At 48.0% G+C, this 18,922-nt stretch overlaps 1 protein-coding gene across 1 annotated transcript in view; it reads right to left on the bottom strand.

The window, feature by feature from the left end:
- mgat5 (alpha-1,6-mannosylglycoprotein 6-beta-N-acetylglucosaminyltransferase) overlaps positions 1–18,922 on the bottom strand; it is a 50,449-nt gene that overhangs the window by 4,210 nt on the left and 27,317 nt on the right. The window contains exons 10-16 of the mRNA XM_079185773.1: positions 17,741–17,874; positions 14,887–15,020; positions 6,714–6,863; positions 1,457–1,603; positions 1,260–1,376; positions 355–429; positions 77–234 (exon numbers count right to left, since the gene is read on the bottom strand). Coding sequence (XP_079041899.1) covers positions 77–234; positions 355–429; positions 1,260–1,376; positions 1,457–1,603; positions 6,714–6,863; positions 14,887–15,020; positions 17,741–17,874 — 915 coding nt within the window. The remainder of the gene's footprint in view (positions 1–76; positions 235–354; positions 430–1,259; positions 1,377–1,456; positions 1,604–6,713; positions 6,864–14,886; positions 15,021–17,740; positions 17,875–18,922) is intronic.

Genomic DNA, 18,922 nt, shown 5'->3' with positions numbered 1-18,922 from the left:
TGCTGCCACCTGCTGGCTGCTTTAAAAATCACAACTATAACACAGAGGACAGCGTTTATGTGTGTGTGTGTCCCACCTGGCCAGGTCCTTGTCCTTGTTGAGGTGTTGGAAGAAGGACGGCTCACAGATGAGCTGCTCCTCCTGGCACACCTGCTTGCAGGTGCGTCCCGGCTCGGCCAACTTGACCTGCAGGGTGCTGAGGGGGGGCCACATCACCTGGCCGTGGCAGAAGTCCTGCACAACACAACACGGAGTCACACTACTGGACACGCAGCACCAGCTGACAAATCGTGACGCTGACAAAGAAGCTGAACAGCTAGTTGTGGTGTTTTAGTGAGTGTTCACTGTCAGTACCTGGTTCTCAATGAAGGCGTTGACTCTCTGCAGCATCCCCTCACAGGTGAACTCATAGGGCAGGTAGGGCTCAATCTGATCGCACAAACAAGACGGACTGATCAGAGAAGTGTGTCACGCGCTGTGTGTGTGAGTGTGTGTGAGAGAGAGAGAGAGCCCGGTGAAACATCTGCCGCCCTTTAGAGTCCCATCGACCTCCACCGACTCTGATTTAGGGAAACTTCAAACGGGGAGGACCAACAACCGAAGCCTTTGTTGTGGCACTAAGTCACTCGCATGCTTTCTCTACGTCTTTGTGAGGAGGGGGAGGGAAGGTGAGGAGGGGGAGGGAAGGTGAGGAGGGGAGCTGAGCTGGAGCCTGGTAGGCTGCAACTCTCCACGGATCACAGAACACGTGAGGCTCCGCGGGCTCGTCCGGTGAACACGGCCATTGTTCCGAGTCGCTCGGCGGAGCACAACACGACACGAGGTCCCGGCCCTTTAAATATGCACGGGCCTGGACGGGAAGACGGAACTGGATCTCTCTCTCCTGTACTTTCACTCACTCTGGACATTTTTGATCAGATTTCCTGGTTTTAGCTTCTTAACTGAGGACTTACTGAGAGACTAAAGTGAATATCTTTGGGTTTGAGGAGATGGCAGCTTTTTGACATTTTATACACCAAACTTCCCTCCAGAAAGTTACCTGCAGACTCATTGATAGTCATTAGTTGCAGGTCCATTGCAGTATAGGTGCTGTATGTATGTACAGTATGTCTGTAAATACATCTGGCCAGCCTCACATGTACCTCTAACATGATTAGTCATTATTTATATCCCTTTTCATTGTACACACTGCTTTAGAAAATGAACAGGAGATAGAGATCAAGTCCTTTACGTTGCATGAGGAAGACCTTCACGTTTACCTTCTGGCTGAGGATGGAGCGGATGGCCCCCTCCACCTCCACAGGGTTCTCGATGTCCACCGTCCACACGTGGGGCGGGCCGATGTACACCTCGGCGTACGGGTGTTGAGAGGTCAGCTGCAGACAACGAGAGGGAGAAGAGGTTAGACGTCACATCCTGAGCAGCAGAGTAGAAGACGCCCGTGAGCTCCGCTCACCTCTCTCATCGTGGGCTTTCCCTTGAAGAAGTCTGTGTTCTTGCTGCTCTTCGGGGGGCTGAATTTGGGGTTGAGGAAAGCGCAGCCGTTGGCGATGGCCTCCAGGGGGGCGGGACCCTCGTAGGGGAAGGACAGACCCACGAACAACTGCAGTGGAGAGAGAAGATATGGAGATTAGCCTCCACCAGACGGTTTGATAGAAGCTAGAAAAGCCCACCGGCCGTGTGAGGCGTTTCTGATGTCTGCTGATAGCAGCAGTTAACAAAACCTCTCACGTTATCAGCACTAAATACAGCAGAGGCAGCACATTTTCTCTAGAAAACAAGGGAGGAAACAAGCAGGATAATGTGAGGACACCGCTCTAATGATGATTCCTCTCAAAGGGCGCTGGATGTTTGGTGAGGAGGGAGTACCGAGGACGCTTTGTCTGATGGGACGGAGCACTTCAACACCACTACCTGCAGCCCCTCAACACCGGCTGCACACGTCCACCACTTGTTACGCAAGACGAGGAAATATTAAAAAGGAAATGAAGCACAAGTGTTAAAGGATGTTTGTCTGAAAAACAAAAGTCCGGCATGAACCAGGTTCTGCTGCCGTCATCCCTCCCGTTCGTCTAAAGATCCTTTTCATACAGCGAGTCACAGGAAGTCATCCTGCTCTAAACTGTGTTCCTAATGTGAGGGAGGGGTGAGGGGTGTTTTCTCCGTGTCCACTTATTGTACGTCCCACAGACTTTACAGTTAATACTTCTGAAGAACAAGCGGAGGCTCTATTAACAAGTTCACTCCTCCCGGATGGGGAGAGCAAATATTTGCGGGGCAGCTTGTCCACATGAGCGTGGGACCGAGGAGGAGGAGGGGGGGTTGTGTAGCGGTGGCTACAATGGCTGGTCTGTGTGTGTGTGTGTGTGTGTGTGTGTGTGTGTGTGTGTGTGTGTGTGTGTGTGTGGCGGATACACTTGAATAATCAGACCTGGGTTGTTAGTTTATGCTCCTTTAACTCACTGATGTGTGGACTTACTCAAACGTTTCTGTTTAATGCCTACAGCCGAGCAGAGTGCTGCCGACAGGTGGCAGCAAAGCTCACTACTTCTTCTGTCTGTGTGTGTGTGTGTGTGTGTGTGTGTGTGTGTGTGTGTGTGTGTGTGTGTGTGTGCGCAAAACCTCCTCAATGCTGAGAAACAGTCGCCCCCTATTTCTATGGAAGGAGGAGGAGGAGGGGATGAAGAAGGGGGGACGGAGCAGAGATGTAGGAGAAAGGCCTGATGCCTGCGTCTCCTGTGTGAAAACGAGGAGTCGATAAGAATCCTTTCCTTCATCTGAAAGCTCCTCGTTAGTGCGCATTAAAGCAGGTTTGGGTCTCCAACGTGCATCCGTCTTGTAGGATCCGAGCCGTAGTTCTATTGATCCGTCCTCGCCGGTGCAGACGTCCTGCCTGAGTGGACACTCGTATCCCCGACCCACTGACCACCGCCAGCGCTGGAACTTCATCCGCATGCGTAGAGAAGCGCACACAAACCTGCACAAACGTCACAATGGTACTCGCATGCAAACGATGTTAATCAGTTAGGAGGCTGATTCACCTTTGAAAACGACCTCTTTGTAGATCTTCTATTAGCACTAGTGTGTTCTTTAGCGTTGTATTAAGTGCATCTTACGTTTTCTTATCATCATACGCCAGCAGTGTTTGTAATTCTCACATGGAGGAGAATCTTCATGTTCTGTTCTATTTGTTGGTTTTACCCACTTTATTGTGTAAGTATTTTGTGAAAGCCCTACAATATGGATGTCGACGTATTTGTTGATTGCCTCCGTTATTACTCAGCTTTACAAAGATAGACGAGCAGCTATCGACCGCAGTGACTAAACAGACAAACAAAGAGCTAAAAATAACCCGCTGAAGAGGTGACGACCTGCCACGGTGACGACGAGCATCACACCACCTGTGCTGTGACTCGCTCTCTGTAGAATAGAAGTTTATATCCGAGTCTTTCACGCAAATGATGATCACACAAAGGAGCTGAATGACCCCAGAGCGCTAATGAGGCTGCCGTGGGGCGCGTTTTGTTTCCTACAGTGCAGACAGTGGTGGACATGGCCCCCCACCAGAGCAGTTTGCAGGCCTAGTTACGTCAGCTCAGAGTCCAGATGCCTCTCTGCCAGCAAGGTGCAGAGTGTGCTGTGATTGGTCAGTGGGCGGGCACGTGACTATGTGCCCGCGAAACATAATGCTTGCTAGCCGAGCTTTGGTTGTAGCAGACAGAGTTCAAGTGGAAATATTTGAAAGATATTTTACCTAGCTTTGTTTTTTTAATATCAAATGGCGGAAGGAGGAGAAACGGATTTAGTGGCGGAGTTACTGGCAACGCTTTTCTCAAGAAGGACATTTCTGAACAAACTGGACAGTAAGAAACGACCCCACAGCTAGCAGCCCTGACCAGCCAGGAAAAGGATTTGTATGCAGCGTCGGAGAAGCGTTGCACATGTTATGGCTGTGAATGTGTTTCATTTTAACTGAGCGTCGGTACTTTTGGAGAGACTCGAGTGGATCTACAACTCAACGACCACGTTCGCAGGGAATTCAGCTCCACAACCGCGGCCCGCCCTTCGCCGGTCCACGGCCGAAGACGACCACCGGCGGTGAAGGCGAAATATAACTGGGGAGGCTCGACTGGCGTCGATGAATGGAGAAGGACTTCTTACTGGAACTGATGTACTGGGATTAAACTCTTTGTCAACAAAGAAAGGAGGATAGACTGCATTTGGTAAGTGAACTTCGTTTGGTTACCTCTACTGTTCACTTGTCCATCGTGGCGTTTTTATGAATAATATTTGAATTGGGGGTGCTGCTGATCGCAAGAGGAGCGGCTGTTGCCGGACCTTCGTCGGCAGGGGCGGGAGGGGGTGCTTGCGAGAGAGCGGTGCTTGCAGGAGAGCGACTGCTGCATCAGGCTGACTAATTAGCTCGCGGAGTTTTGCAGTAGCTTGCGCGGTTCACTGTGCATACGTGGTGATTTGGACTGTATTGTCCGGTAATGACGCAGCGTCCCGTCATGTATTCATGTATCTGCACTCTGCATTTCGTGTTTTGTATGATAGGTGTTGAACTTCATGTAACATTTTATTTCATTTGTCAAATGTTGCAGTGTTATGTGAATATGCGGCTTTTACACGAAACAAATAATAACCCGTAGCTGTGACGTCATAATGAGGTTATTAGAAGTGTAGAACAGCACTGAAGGCCCAGATATAAAGCCCGCCACTGAGTGCAGAATATAATGACAGTAATGAAGACGAGGAAGGAGCCGTCACTTTAACTTCTACTTTGCCTCACGCACAAACCTGTAGTTAATGTATGATGTGGTGCGAGGAGAGACGGTCGCTCTAAAGCTTTGCCCCACTCTGCAGCGGTTTGATCATTGACAATGTTCCTCTGATGCAGAGCAGCGTGTCCAGTTTATTTCAGGAAATTCAGTTTGAGGGAAAATCAAAAAGGTCAGACGCCAACAACACCCTCTTCTTCTTCTTCTTCTTCTTCTTCACAGAAGCGCCTCCGCCCTGCCTTCACAATCCGCTCTGTCGATAGTTAAACCCTGCGAGGCCAATTAGCTCAGCAGTCTGACTGCAGGTAACAGTGAGCCCCGTGGATGAACTGTTGGGCTTTTGTGGGATTTAATTGGCCATTCCCCCCTTTTTGGTGTTTTCCACGCAGAACCTGCGTGTAATGAGAGGATGTGGGAGTTTATGCGGAGACAGTTAACCTGCAATCCAGCACATCTAAGACTCACTATGTGAGTGTTGCTCCACTTTAGTCTTCAGCAAGTTGTTTTCTACACTGCAATGATCTGCTCCACTGCTGAATACACCTTAGCTTTTCTCCGTCAGCGCCTCCGAGTCACCAAGTCCTCGGTTTTACAGCCAAGCGTCGCATGTTGAGAATCTTTTGTGTTTAAATCTCACGCCGTCATTTTCTCTAGAACCGTCTGAACCGTGATCTCGTTTGAACTTGAGAACGTCTGACGTCTGCCTCTCCTCTCTGATGGGAAGGCGTCTGGTTTCAGAGGCTAAAGAAATCGAAGCTCCCTCCCACCTTGTTCTCCTGAAAAGGATGCAGACTGGAGCCAAAGGACAGACATCATCTTTCAATGCCAGCAGTAACGATGGTTTTCACCTTCAGCAGACATTGCTGGCAGTTTTTTTTTCACTCCCTGCAGTAGTTAGCTAGCGTTAGCTCCAAGAAGGAGGAGCACATCATTAACCAGCTGCATTAGTTTGTAGTGTTACAGGTTGATTAGCGACATCTGTTGTGCAGTATTTCCTCACTGTCTCGGACGCTAGCAGCGTTTCAGCTAAAGTTAGCAGCTCCACTCTTGATTGGATTTGAGGAGCGCTAGCTAGCTATACCCGAGAAGGCCTTACGTTGGCTCGTCATACTACCTGGACTAACTAGTTCCACAATGCAATACAAAAACAATGTGGCTCCTTTATTTCCAATTGTTCTACGTGGATCATCAAGTTTTGCCTCGAGGGTGCAGCTTCCAGCTCAGTGTTTTAGCACCATATGCTGGAGCCCTTCAGCAGCGTTCTAGCTTTCAAATGAGACATGAAGCCTTAAAAAGTCAGCCAGAGACCGAATTTTCAACCAGCTTGTGGAAGCTAATGCTAGCTTAATTAGCTAGCTAGCTACAGCTGCTAAAAATGGCTCGCGTCAGTTGGAAAAATCAAAGGTTGTCTGCTAAATTATGAGGAATTTTGAGAGGGTTTTCAGGCGTTATTTACAACTACATATGCTTGCATTACTTGTTTTGTTTCTGTTCTAATAGCTTCAGAGTTAAGCAGTAAAGGACTCATACCAGAGCGTCTTACATGCTCTCCACTTCACAGCTTTCCACAGAACAAAGCTATTTAGTGTGAAACAGCTCGACACACATTCAGTGACCGTGTAAAGTGTCTCGCAGAGAGCTCGCTCCGCGCTGCACAACCCCGGCCTGGCTTCAGCCTCTGTGGCTGCGTCCTTGTCTTTGTGGATAAGAGCGGTTTGAGTGGCGAGAGGAGACAAGTCCTGACGTGAATGGAGAAGTGCTTCTGTGGAAGGACGGAGACAAACTACAACCCGCCTCCATTCACACAAGGAGACGAGTCTTTTCTCCAAACAACATCCAACGTCTCTTTTTAGAAATATTATTTACTTCAGTTATTACTTACTCTTTGTATTTAGACATAAGTGGGTCGAATTTACAGCTGGGCGGTCTCACCTTGGATTCTCGGAGGAGGAACTGCAGGTCTCGGCCGCTCAGGATGCCGTGGTTCTTGACGTAGCTCGGGAGGTGCACGGTGCTGGTGCCGTGCACGGTGCCGTGGACCTCCATGTAGCTGTGGATGATGTCGAGGTATTTCTTTTTGTCCTGGAACAGACGGGGAGAAACATTCAGGTTATTTTATTAAAAGAGGTCCACAAACCAGAATCCTCCTACAAACTAGTCCTGGAGTGGATTACATTTTTTTGAGAGGGGATCAGGATCATTACTTTTGTTATGTGGCCCGGTGAACTCTTGTTCGAGCTACCTGACTGACCATCTGGCCACAAAGGCAGGCGGAGCTAAAAGTAGCCCTGTATGAGGAGCACCGGTGCACACGACACCCTGTTATTAAAGTCTACCTGACCCGTCAGAAAGGTCCGATTCCTTTAAACCAAAAGTCCAACGCCACCCTGCTGATAATCAAGCTGTTTAAATGATATCCACCGTGGCAAAAACACAGTGAGGTTCGAAAGTGATCATCTTTTTTTAACCATTTTTATGCTCCGAAAATAGATGTTTTTAATAGTATATTTTTTTCTGCCAAACTGCGCTTTCATCTTCAAGGGCACCTTTAATGTTTCAGAATGCACTGCAGCGGTTGCACTTTGCCTTGGCATTCTTTCACGTGTTTGCAGGATTAAGAATTCCATCAGCGTGGCGACCGTCCGGCGGGCACTGAGGCAGAAATGCAAATGGTATAGAAGATGTTGTAAAGTACTAATGGTGACTCGAGGGTGTTGGGCGGGTCGGGCTTAAGCAGACCGTGCAGCAAAAATCGTAAAATGTCATAATGGCGTCCCCCTAAAAGTGTCGACTGACTTGAAACATCAGGCCAACAGTTTCTTGGACCGGCCCGTGATGTGTTTACTTGAAACGTCTTCGGTTTTCCTGGCGATCACTGTCAAGTTTGGTCGTAGGCGCCCCGCAGGAGCTTCCATTAAAAGGCCTTTGATGGTCCCCACGCTGAGAGTCACAGCAGGCCTTTGATTTTCAAAAAACGAGGACATGACTGCCGCACAACCGCGCCAAGTTTGCACACAGAATGTTCCCGTGTCTCCTGCCCCAAAACGCAGCGCAGAACCCCCGTCCTTCTGAGCCGCAGTGGGGACGCGTACAGTGGAACGCACAGTGTGTGTGTGTGTGTGTGTGTGTGTGTGTGCGTGTGTGTGTGTGTCTACCTCAGTGCTTCCTTTTGGGGCTTAAATTTCAGGTAGCTGCTCATCAGAGTCCCTGGAGGCCCGGCTATCAGATGCCTCCAGCCAGCCTGCTGTAACTAAAGCAGCCTGGTGTCTTTATGCGTGTGTGTGTGTGTGTGTGTGTGTGTGTGTGTGTGTGTGTGTGTGTGTGTGTGTGTGTGTGTGTGTGTGTGTGTGTGTCAGTGTTTTGGAGAGAGAGGGAGAGAGATGAAGTCCTAATTAGAAGGTGAAATCACTACCCTGTAATCTTTTCACTCTGGGGAGCTGAGCTAGGATTTATGTGCATATGTGCATATGTGTGTGTGTGTGTGTGTGTGTGTGTGTGTGTGTGTGTGTGTGTGAGGGAATTTAAAAGTGAAGGTTGCAGGTAGGCAGCTGAAGAGGAGACACACACACATCTATAGAAGGTGGTGCTGAAGAGAAGACACACACACACACACACACATCTATAGAAGGTGGTGCTGAAGAGGAGACACACACACACACACACACATCTATAGAAGGTGGTGCATGAGATGAATAAAGAAGAGTTGAGACGTTCGCACTTTGTGACGGAAAAGTAAAGGGTCAATAAACACCGTTATTACTGATTTCTTACATGTTTACCCGTCTGGAAGTGAGGCCAAAAAACACAATAATTCCTTCATGTTCATATTTTTGAATGGTTTAAGATAGTTGTTCCACTTTTACATCAGCTGACATTTTGAAGTCCACTTATTGTTTTAAAACATGCACCGAAGGCCTCTGACCTCGTCTCGAACGAAAACAAACACATTACTAAAGTAAAGACATGCTATAGTCTCTTAAGGCAGCAGGGTGTGTGTGTGTGTGTGTGTGTGTGTGTGTGTGTGTGTGTGTGTGTGTGTGTGTGTGTGTGTGTGTGTGTGTGTGTGTGTGTGTGTGTGTGTGCGCGCGCGCTTCCAGGCAGTCGCTGCCGTACACAAAGCTTCACGGTCAGAGGGCATCACTCGCCCGGTGCTCTCTGGAGCATGGTCTCTCACTCACACGCACACACACACACGTACACACACACACACACGTGATGGAATAGAGAACAACCTAGAAACACGTTGAGAGATGTAAAAATCCCAATTGCTGGAAATGCGCGACAGGAATACAGAAGTAGGACAACATGTTGTCATTTTTAGATCCGTTGTGGATTTTCTCTGCAGCTCATTATCCCGTCTTGGCTGTCAGCACACTGTGAAAAGAAGCTACGCGTCTGAAGACAGACCGTAAACATCACAGGACAGTTTATTCCCCCTCCGTGTCCTCGGACAGCCCCTGTGGATCCTTGCATCCTCCGACCACATGCAACGAGCAATCTGAAACCAGGAAGCGGATCGATTGTGGCAGCCTTGTACGGGAGCACGTGCTCGGGGAAATAGCTGCTTTAGCTGGAGAGGTTGATTGAAGCAGGAGGAGGAGGAGGAGGAGGAGGAGAGTTTTATGACCTTGTAAATCAGAGGGAATTTGTAAACGCCGGCTCGGAGAAGAAACAGGAGAGGCGGCGGCTGCTTGCTGTTGGCAGAGGGATGGTGTCCAGGGAGGAGAGCTCACAGGCTGACAGACACAGCGAGGAAATAAAGGGAAAGAAGGTTGCTACCAACAGCTAACGTGCTAATGATCCCTTTTTATGACTGCTAGCATTACAGCACTCAGTTTATCAACGAGGAATGAGTCAGACGTTGCAACAAATCTATCAGTGTCACGTCTATCTTCCTCACAACATTTAACCGTTTACTGATTATTATCTTAATTATTTTCATATATAGAAATAAAGCAACGAGCCTGATTAGTGAGTCTACAGCAGCCGTTCACTCTGAGCGTCTCTCTATACGTTTGTTGAGGGGCAGAGCTGCAGGCCTGAGAGCAGATTTTGAAGACTCAGCGCTTTTCTCTTGACATGTAGTGATGTCAAGACACAAGGGAGGGAGCAGATTAATCTCGCTTTACTGCACATTTCAACGGAAACAATCCACTTCTCCGCCCGCATTCATCCAATTCTGTCTCCCGCGTGTTCGTTCCTCATGTTCCTCATCGGCGTAATAGTTTCGGAGTCTACTGCCTCAAAAGACGGAGAAGAGCTTTTTGCCTCATCGGGATGCAGACGAGTGCACCTGGTTCCACTTACTCAAACATCAAACGCACCTCTGATCGTCTTCCCATCCAAAATAATTTCCAACTGACAGACTCTGGGAGCCCAAAACTGGGAAATTCACTCCACCCAACACACACACACACACACACACACACACACACACACACACACACACACACACACACACACACACACACACACACACACACACACACACACACACACACACACACACACACACACACACACACACACACACACACACACACACACACACACAGTGATGTCATAATGTTGAGCCGGTCAGAAATAACGGTACTGGTTCATTTCAAGTGTTGTGATTTGCACAGGAGCACTCTGAGTCATCATCAATTCCATTTATATCTCAGCAACAGTTTTTCTGAAAACTGATATTTCAAAACATCCAGAATTGCATTGCGTTGATCATGTGTGTGTACATAAGCTTATTATGGAAACATTGTTATTTAATGCATTAATAAAGAGGATGTAGGTAAAACCGGGGCTGGATTCCAGCTGTTGAGTTACCGCTGATGAAAACCCAACATTTCCTCATTTTGCTGCTTCACTATTAAAGACTTCATAGCATATTAAATGTGTTTTAGCACTGAATTAGCATGGCTTTGTTAGCGGCTATTCTTCAATAAAAATACTCTTCTAATCCTCGTCTTCTAACACTGCAGGGAAGAAGAGTGGGCAGCAAATAACAATAAGAATTTATAGGAATTGAAGTCCGTTAATACACCGTTTTACAGCTGCCACGAAATATATCCGACCACTATCGACCCATCACAAAAGTCCCATTTAAAAAGACTTCTGACAGACGCACGTGTAAATAAACACCTGAACGGATGCACTTTAAAAACCCATTAGACGGATACAGAGAAACCGCCAGGGGAACACGGGTGGTAAGTAGTATGCAGAAGCGCTTGGAGTGCAGTCAGGAGATGTTATTTACCTCAACGCCCTCCCACGCCCCATTACACATAACGCTGTGTATCCTGTTGGAGTTTGGTGGCCGGCCAGAGCATGTAGAACGTAGAGGAGGCGCCCTGTGATTGATGTAAAGTGCGTCCCTAATGCGTATACGTGGGCAGCGTAATCATCTCAGTGTAACAGGCCCAGTTAAAGAGAAATAAATTAAAAAGCAGGTATATTATGATAGATGGGAACACCTGTAACGTCACATGCTTCATTGGGTGCCATTAAGAGCAGAGGCTGTGATCATTTTACTCATTGTTGCCCTGTCGTAGCTGCTCCACTTCATCTGGTTTTTTACTTCCTGACGTGCTCTCGCATTTGTTTGGTTGCATCCCTCATAAATCTGGATAATTCATTTACTTGCTTCGTTGACGTTGAAGTTGCTCGTCCTGCTGGTGCTCAGTCACATCGTAGAGGAAGTCGATGGAACAGAACACACTTCGGGATAAGAGAGGACAATGACTAATCATGACTCATCATTCCTGGTTACGCTTTTTTTCGTTATGATTTTTTTGCGACTGCGTGTCAACTAACAGCTTGACTGCTTTCACCTCTTCGTTTACTGAGTTTATCAGCCTTTAATGCTTACACTTCAACTGAGACTTCGCACCCTTTCAGGGCTCAGATCCTCACCTTTGAACTACAATAAAACCTTCTTGCAAGTCTCACACCGGTCACACCCACTGCAACTGCTTACAGCGCTTACACTTCGGTTTACACACTCAAAGTGGTTCATCATCATCTCAATTCATGACCGACACACAACGGACATTTCAACTCCTTTCAGTGCTTGAATCAACTGAATCTTTGGCTTCTTTCAACACTTTGACAAATTGACACTTCAACTTCATTCAGCTAGTTGGAAATATTCTTGAGCCTAATTCAATAAAGCATCTGTGACGGGAGGAGTCGATTCAACAGCCGCAGTAACATTTCCCCGCTCCGATCCAGCAAACGTCAAATTCAGGTTTCCAGCCTGACACTCAGGATCAGACGAGCACGGCAACGACTACAGACGGTTTAATGTTCAACTCCGTTATCAATCATGAAAGAGGGCTGCAACACATTGTTGTGTGTTTATGAGCCTGCAGGGCTAGAAGTGTGGGACGGCTGCCCTCCCTGCTCTGCATACGCCAGCTCGCTGTGTGTGTGTGTGTGTGTGTGTCCCTGTCAGCTATGTGCGGTTTATCATTCTTCATCACGTCCTCTGATCTGCTGCCTCCTACTCATCCTCACCTGTCTCCATGCTTCCCTTCTGCCTCGTCAAACGCCTTCTGACACACTGAGCGATGTGATGGAGACGCCTCGTTCTTTAATTCAATCTGCACCAGTTACAGAGATGACGTGATATCTGTTTGTACAGTGTGTGTGTGTGTGTGTGTGTGTGTACGGATGGAGAGAGAGGCAGAGCGAGGGAGAGAGGAAAGGCTCTCAACTGGGTTGCCATGGAAACAGTTCCCTCAGAGGTGGTCTGGTCATTTTATTCTGGGGTCTCACCAGCAGGACGCTGAGCTGCCGTCACTTATAATCAATCAGCTGGACCTCTACGTACACGTTCTCTGCTTGTTGGGGTCATTTTTTACGACACACAAGGTTGAATCCACGCGGCTTTAAAGATATTTTAGTTTCAGAAAAGGAAAACCAATGAACGGAAGGATCGCATACCTTCAACATCCCTAACTTTGTGTCTACATGAGCTCATAGAACTATAAACCTGAGAACATACAACAAGAAAATATTAGCTTTACCACCATTTCTCCCCAAACTCCAAACATCTGTCGTCACAATAACTGTGTCTCCCTTTGACTCCAGTGGTGCTGGTGTTGATAAAACTCTCTGAATGAGAGAATGTGTGTGTGGGCGGGAGATGACTCAGTCTGCTTCACACACACACACACACACACCGGTTCGCGCCGTACACCGGTGGGATGAGAGCCACCAGAGCACCTCTGCATACTGATCAGGCGGAGAGGGGGGGGGCCTTTGGACAGGGAGGCCATTACTCGTCTGACCCACATTAACCCTCCAGATTAAAGGCGCTCGGCTGCAGAACAGCTTCTGCATCGACGCCGGCTCGGTCAACGTCCAGAGTTTCTATTTTTACAGCTCAATAAAAGAAAAGAAAAATGGGAAAAGACTTCGATGGAAATTCCGCTTGCGGGTTCCAAAGTCTGTAAAATCTAATCTAGCCTAAAGTTTCTTTTCATTTACTTTATGATGTCTGTAAAGCAGACAATAAAAACGGCCCACATGTGAAGTTATAAACTTTGTTATTAGGATGTAGTACAAGAAGCTCTTTGAAAAGACAAGGCTTTTTGGGGCCGTTATGGAGAGGCTGGCCTTTGCACGTGTCGCTTTAGTGGAGCACTTCCTCTCTCAGTTTGAGGGGGGGCAGGTCCAGTGACGTGGGGGGGCAAGAAGGAGGATTTCTTTGGCACCGGTATCGGGGCTGAAATGAGATTTATTTAGATTGCCTCATTTTAAAAAGCTGACTGCGCCTTGCTCAAGTGTTCGTTGGCGAGTCTTCACATCATTAATTAATTAAACCCACAACCTGAATATAGTTCCATTGTGAGAGAAGTAGGTTTATTGAAGTGGTTCCCGGGTTCTATTTCAAACGGGGGACGCATCACGTTTCACTGAAGCCTCTCGAGAGCAGAGGAAGAGATGGAGAGCGCTTTAAAGGACGAAGGAGGGAAGACGGAGGAAGCTCGTTATCAGTCGGCTCCAAAATGGCCCTTTAATTAAAAGCAGGAGGTAATGAACACGCTTGGGAGTCTGATTGGCAACTTATGCCCCTTGCTGTGAGCTGATGCCCCCCCCCCCCCCCCTCGTCTGCTGTGAGTTCTCTGACTCTGTACTAAAAGCCATAAAGTACAGCAGCTACCTGTGGATTAAAAAACCTTACAGTGTGGCTTTGAAATTCAAATGAATACGTTTTAGATTAACTATTAAATTTAGACTGTGCTGCGGGTAATGTTTTCCTATTCCACTTGTACTTCCTTGTGCTGTTTAAACGGCCTCTGGGTGGATTATTCACTCAGAACAAAGGTTTCAAGTTTGAGAAATGGACGTGTGAGCGAACAAACACTCATCCAAGGGAGTGTTGAAGTGCCCTTGATCTCCTCTCTGCTCACATATAAAGCCAATGAGTTGGTGAGGTTAGGTAAAGCCAGGTGGAAGGAATCCTGACGTGACGGTATTATTCGACGCTACACCTCTTAATCACGCCGCGTCCTGATGTGAGACGGCATTTTGCGCCGCGCGCACGTCACGCAAAGACAATTCTCTCTCACAAGCGTCTCTTATCGCTCCACCGAGTTCCTCCTCCAGACGTCTGGAGAGAGATCCGTCAGTGGAACCCGCTTTGAACCGAACACGGCGTCGGGCAGAAAGCTCACCAGGGCCCAGTAATCCCCAACGCAGCCCTGGCACGCCAAACAACGAGCAGATCTCTCCAAGTCTGGGAGTCGTCTTTCTTCTGTGCGTCTGGGATACAGTAATCCCTCGGTCTCTGTGCCGCAGTGTGAGCATGCATTTGAATATATTAGAAGGACTTCACGGAGAGGGCGATGAGCTGAATTTGAGCTTTTACCCAAGAGTCTCACTGCAGAGTGTGATGGTGGCTCACCCCGTCTGTCCCTTCCCTCTGCAGGTATGTATCCTAGCGTAGATCATGTATGTCAGAAGTATTTTAAAGTGTACAGAATGTGGACGTCTCTGTGGGTGGAAACTTTTGATTCCCGACCTGGTTTGCACTCGTATAACCGGCCCTCTGCGTGTTTTAGGGTGCAAATGTGCGAACGTTTCGTGCATCAAAGGGCGACAGTACCTTCCAGAAGTTGTCGACCTTGCCGTAGACGAGCGACTGGTTCTGCCTCTTGATGTCGTCGATGTGCCGGATGTCGCTGGCGTTGAGGTGCTGCTCCACCACGAAGCCCAGGAAACTGTTGTCTGGGGTGTGAGCTGCAGACAACAAAACATGGGAACAACCGAGAGGAGCGGGTCAAGTGTGGAGCTCGGAAAGCTGGCAGCTCTTTACCTCACCGCCATCTGCCTCGTAAAAGCAACGTGAAGACGAGCGCGGGCAGAAAAGATTCAGAAAAAAACCTCCAACATGCTTAATAATCTAATTTAGGAAAGGTGCAGCAGAATGAAACTCCGCCCTCGTCGCTCACGTGGAGCGACTGCAGCAGGCGGAGGTGTTCACAGTGTGGTTTGTGTCAGTGCCTCGGGGAGCTGCTGTGGTCGGGGCTCGTTTTTTAACCACACCGCCATTACTAGAGAGGCACATTAGGGTCAGTCAGTCAGAGGGAGGTGGGATTCGCTTCAGTAGTAAATAAAAGAGGGATCTTCAGGAAACTCAGGAACATGCCGGCATTCAAACTCTGCAAACATCCTCTGGACCGATCCCACCTTATGTGATAATAGAGGATGAATCATGACACTGAAATCTGCTCTATCATGATTGAACGGCGGAAACAATGACGTAGTAGTTTGACAAACGCGTTCTGAATCAGGGTGTTGGCTGGAATGTGACATAACACACCCCGCTCCACAGAAAAGCCAATGTTTGCTCGCTCCATCTCTGCGGTGCAGTTGACACATTGGCTCCGGCTAAATATCTTTGGGCAAACATAAAACAAGGAAAGAAGAAAAGGACCCGGGAGCAGGAAATGTGTTATGCAGAGCAAATGAGCAAAGCAATTATTGAACAATGACGAAAAAGTGCAGACTAATTTCTCCTCAAACGCTTCATTGTTCAGTGAGACGTATGCTGATGAGCTGTGACTTTCTGTACATGAGCACAGATAACGTGGTCTACTTGCGGATGTCTTGCTGGTGCGACGTCACCTGCTAGGTTTCACCAAATCCACGAACATATCTGCAAACTCAATGTTGTTGTACCCACTCACTGACATCCCGCGGCTCTAGAACGTCTGCGTGTCGGCAGCCATCTTGGTGGTTCATGCCCTTGCATAGCTTGACAAGCTGATGCACTCTGCCTTACTTCTGTTGCTCACACTTCCAGACGTCCTCATTGTTTACGCCCTGTAGAAGGGTCTGTTGGCCAGCGACGTTATCAATCAAGCCTTACAGCCGCTATCGGCCGGGCAGATCTCACGGGTCAATTACGTAGTTGGCAATGCCTCAAAGATAAATACTATCTGCTGCCGTGTCCCACCTCTGACCGGTATTAATCATCATTTCTGTGAGGGATTACGCATCGAGCTGCGGGGAAACACTGCGGCACGGGCTTTAAAAAAAGCCGCTTGACCAAAGATGGTTTCTCGGCCACGTCTGTCCATACATCTCGATTAAAGGGCAGACTTGATCAAAAGTCCGGATATATCTGTCGCTAGTCAGGTCCCAGACCAAAGCTTGTTTTTAAGCTGATAAATTACACTTGACAGGACTTGAATTCATGGTATTGTGACCAAAAGATACTTCTCATATGTGCAATTCAGCACATTCATTATAAATGACTTGTGCTGTGAGACACAAACTGTGCACCACAAAACACTCCCTGCTACCCCCCCTCTGAAATAGATTAATGAGGTCAATTTGGCCTCGTCTTGTCTTATTGGCCAGAGGCCACGCACTTCTGACCAAGGATTTATAGGGCGCTGCCTAATCGTAACAAATGGCCAATCCAAGTCCAGGATGGATTACCTACTTGCACACGATTTGTCCGTTGTTACATCTGCATTCAGTAGGTGAGTTTTAATGCACAGCACAGACCAGGGGCGTGTACACAAAGCCACTGTAACTCCAAGCTGACTGAAGCACCTGCTCAGATTCACAAATCTCTTGTTTAAATATTATTTGTGCGCGCTCTGATTACAATCACAAAGCTGAGATATGTACTTCCTCACCCTTGAGGCTGTTACTCTTTTAACGTTGCACGGCACACATGCTCTTTAGACTGAAGGTAGGTTGTGAAGAGGTCTCTCGTGCCTGGAAGCGATGCCAATCTGCGGTTTTAACACTCTACCGAACCACCGTGCACTTGTTTCACCGGCGATATCATCTAACCTCGCGACTCTTGACTGGATTTCGTGCAAAGGCCCCAGTGTGCTGTGAGAAAGACATACCCTACTCCGGGGATAAAGGGCCCATTCAGGTGCCGCGGCATTCTGGGTAGCGCCAGGCCTCACCTCGCAAGCGGAGACCGCGGGGGTAACATTTCACTTTCTCTCCGCCGCGGGGAAAAGGTCAATACCCCAAGGGGGCCGGCTCCCCTCTCTCTCCCTCCCTCCCTCCCTCCCTCCCTCGCTTTACCGCCACCGTTGACTCCAGTTACAGAGCGATCTCACGGCAGCAGTGACGCACACACAGCAGTAAAGCCCCTGCGTCCTACGTTCATGATGACAGAGTCTGAGCTCGCACTTTTCCTTTAATCTGCTCGATCATATTCCATTAGCAACGCGCTGGGTTTTCATTTATGCCTCTTTTCCAACCAAAACATCTCACTCAGAGGAGAAAAGAACTGGCAGTGTAGACGCAGGAGACAACAAGGGTGTGATGATGGGAAAATGATTTATACTGCAAGCAGCAGTGTTTGGGATTTTGGACGGGTTCTTTTTGTTTTTATTACATTTTAAATCCTGCACTCGCGCCACAGTTGAGCTACCAGCGCTAAAGCATTCTAGTCCATTGTGTGTGTGTGTGTGGTGACGACTTACGGAACATGGTGTTGAACTGCTGCGGGTTGAGGTTCCACTTCCCCCAGGGCGTCTTGTGGCCCTTGGACTGGGCGTAGTGGGCGTGGTTGAACTCGGGCTCCGTCCCGAAGGAGTCCAGCACCCGCAGCATGCACCTGTGACGCCACGCAAGAGAAGAGTGTTAATGGCCGCTCCACGCCAGCACCACAAGTTCGCTTTGAATCTCGTGAAATCGATGAAACCTGCAAACGCCCTTATGAATCATCTCTGTGCCAACACACTCAGTGTTGATATTATGGGCTGTTCACACAATTAGAGTGTAGCTGAAGTGAAAGTCGTCAGGTTACATCATTCTTACCATTTAAATGAAGAACTAGAAATACAGTTAGTATTTATTCATGAATTCAACCTTTATCTATACTCATGATTTACAATCACATTGAGTCAACTAAAACATTTCTTTATGTTGTTAATATCAAGAGGACGCTGTAGAACAACCGTACGAGACCTCAAACAGACTTTAATCCCAGCTCGTTTGAACACGTTTAAAAGATAAACAGAACGTTGTCCAGACCAGACAAATATCGGCCGACCTGCCGAGAGTGTCAACCTGACCCGGACAGGAGCAGGAGGGCACGACATGATGACCGGTCCAGCTGTGATGGACCGGTCACAAGGTAATCCCATGTGGAGTATTTTAATGGTATAAAACAAAACAAAAATCCTATTTGGCATTTTTGCTGTATTAATGTTGAAGGAATGCAGACGGTGAAGTCCTGTCCCGTGGACGAGTGCCACTGTGAATGAACAACATGGCCGACTCAAAGGTCACAGCATTAAGTGGACCACAGCCAGGAGAGGGAACGACCTTAAACTCCTTTGCGCTGCGTTCACTCGCTCGCTCATTGTTACTCACTTCTCTTTTCTAGACGCCGGTCGGCTCACGTCTGGTCGGCCCCGTCCTTCATTATCTACGTTTTTAACAATTCTTTAGAGAAACGTCTCACGCTATTAATCCCAGTTTGTTTCTCCTACACAATCCTAGAATGACGACCCTATTTATAGCCCATCTTGAGCTGAAGGAAGGTATTTAATCATGGCTGAATAAAATTAAGTTAAAATACTCCCAAATAGTGGGAAACCAGGTGTAACCAGACATGAATGCACACACACACTCCCCCCTCTCTTAGTGAGCAGAGAGCT

This window comes from Pholis gunnellus, assembly GCF_910591455.1.
Source record: "Pholis gunnellus genome assembly, chromosome: 24".
NCBI classification, from domain to species: Eukaryota; Metazoa; Chordata; class Actinopteri; order Perciformes; family Pholidae; genus Pholis; species Pholis gunnellus.
This window is presented reverse-complemented; position numbering and strand designations above follow the sequence as displayed.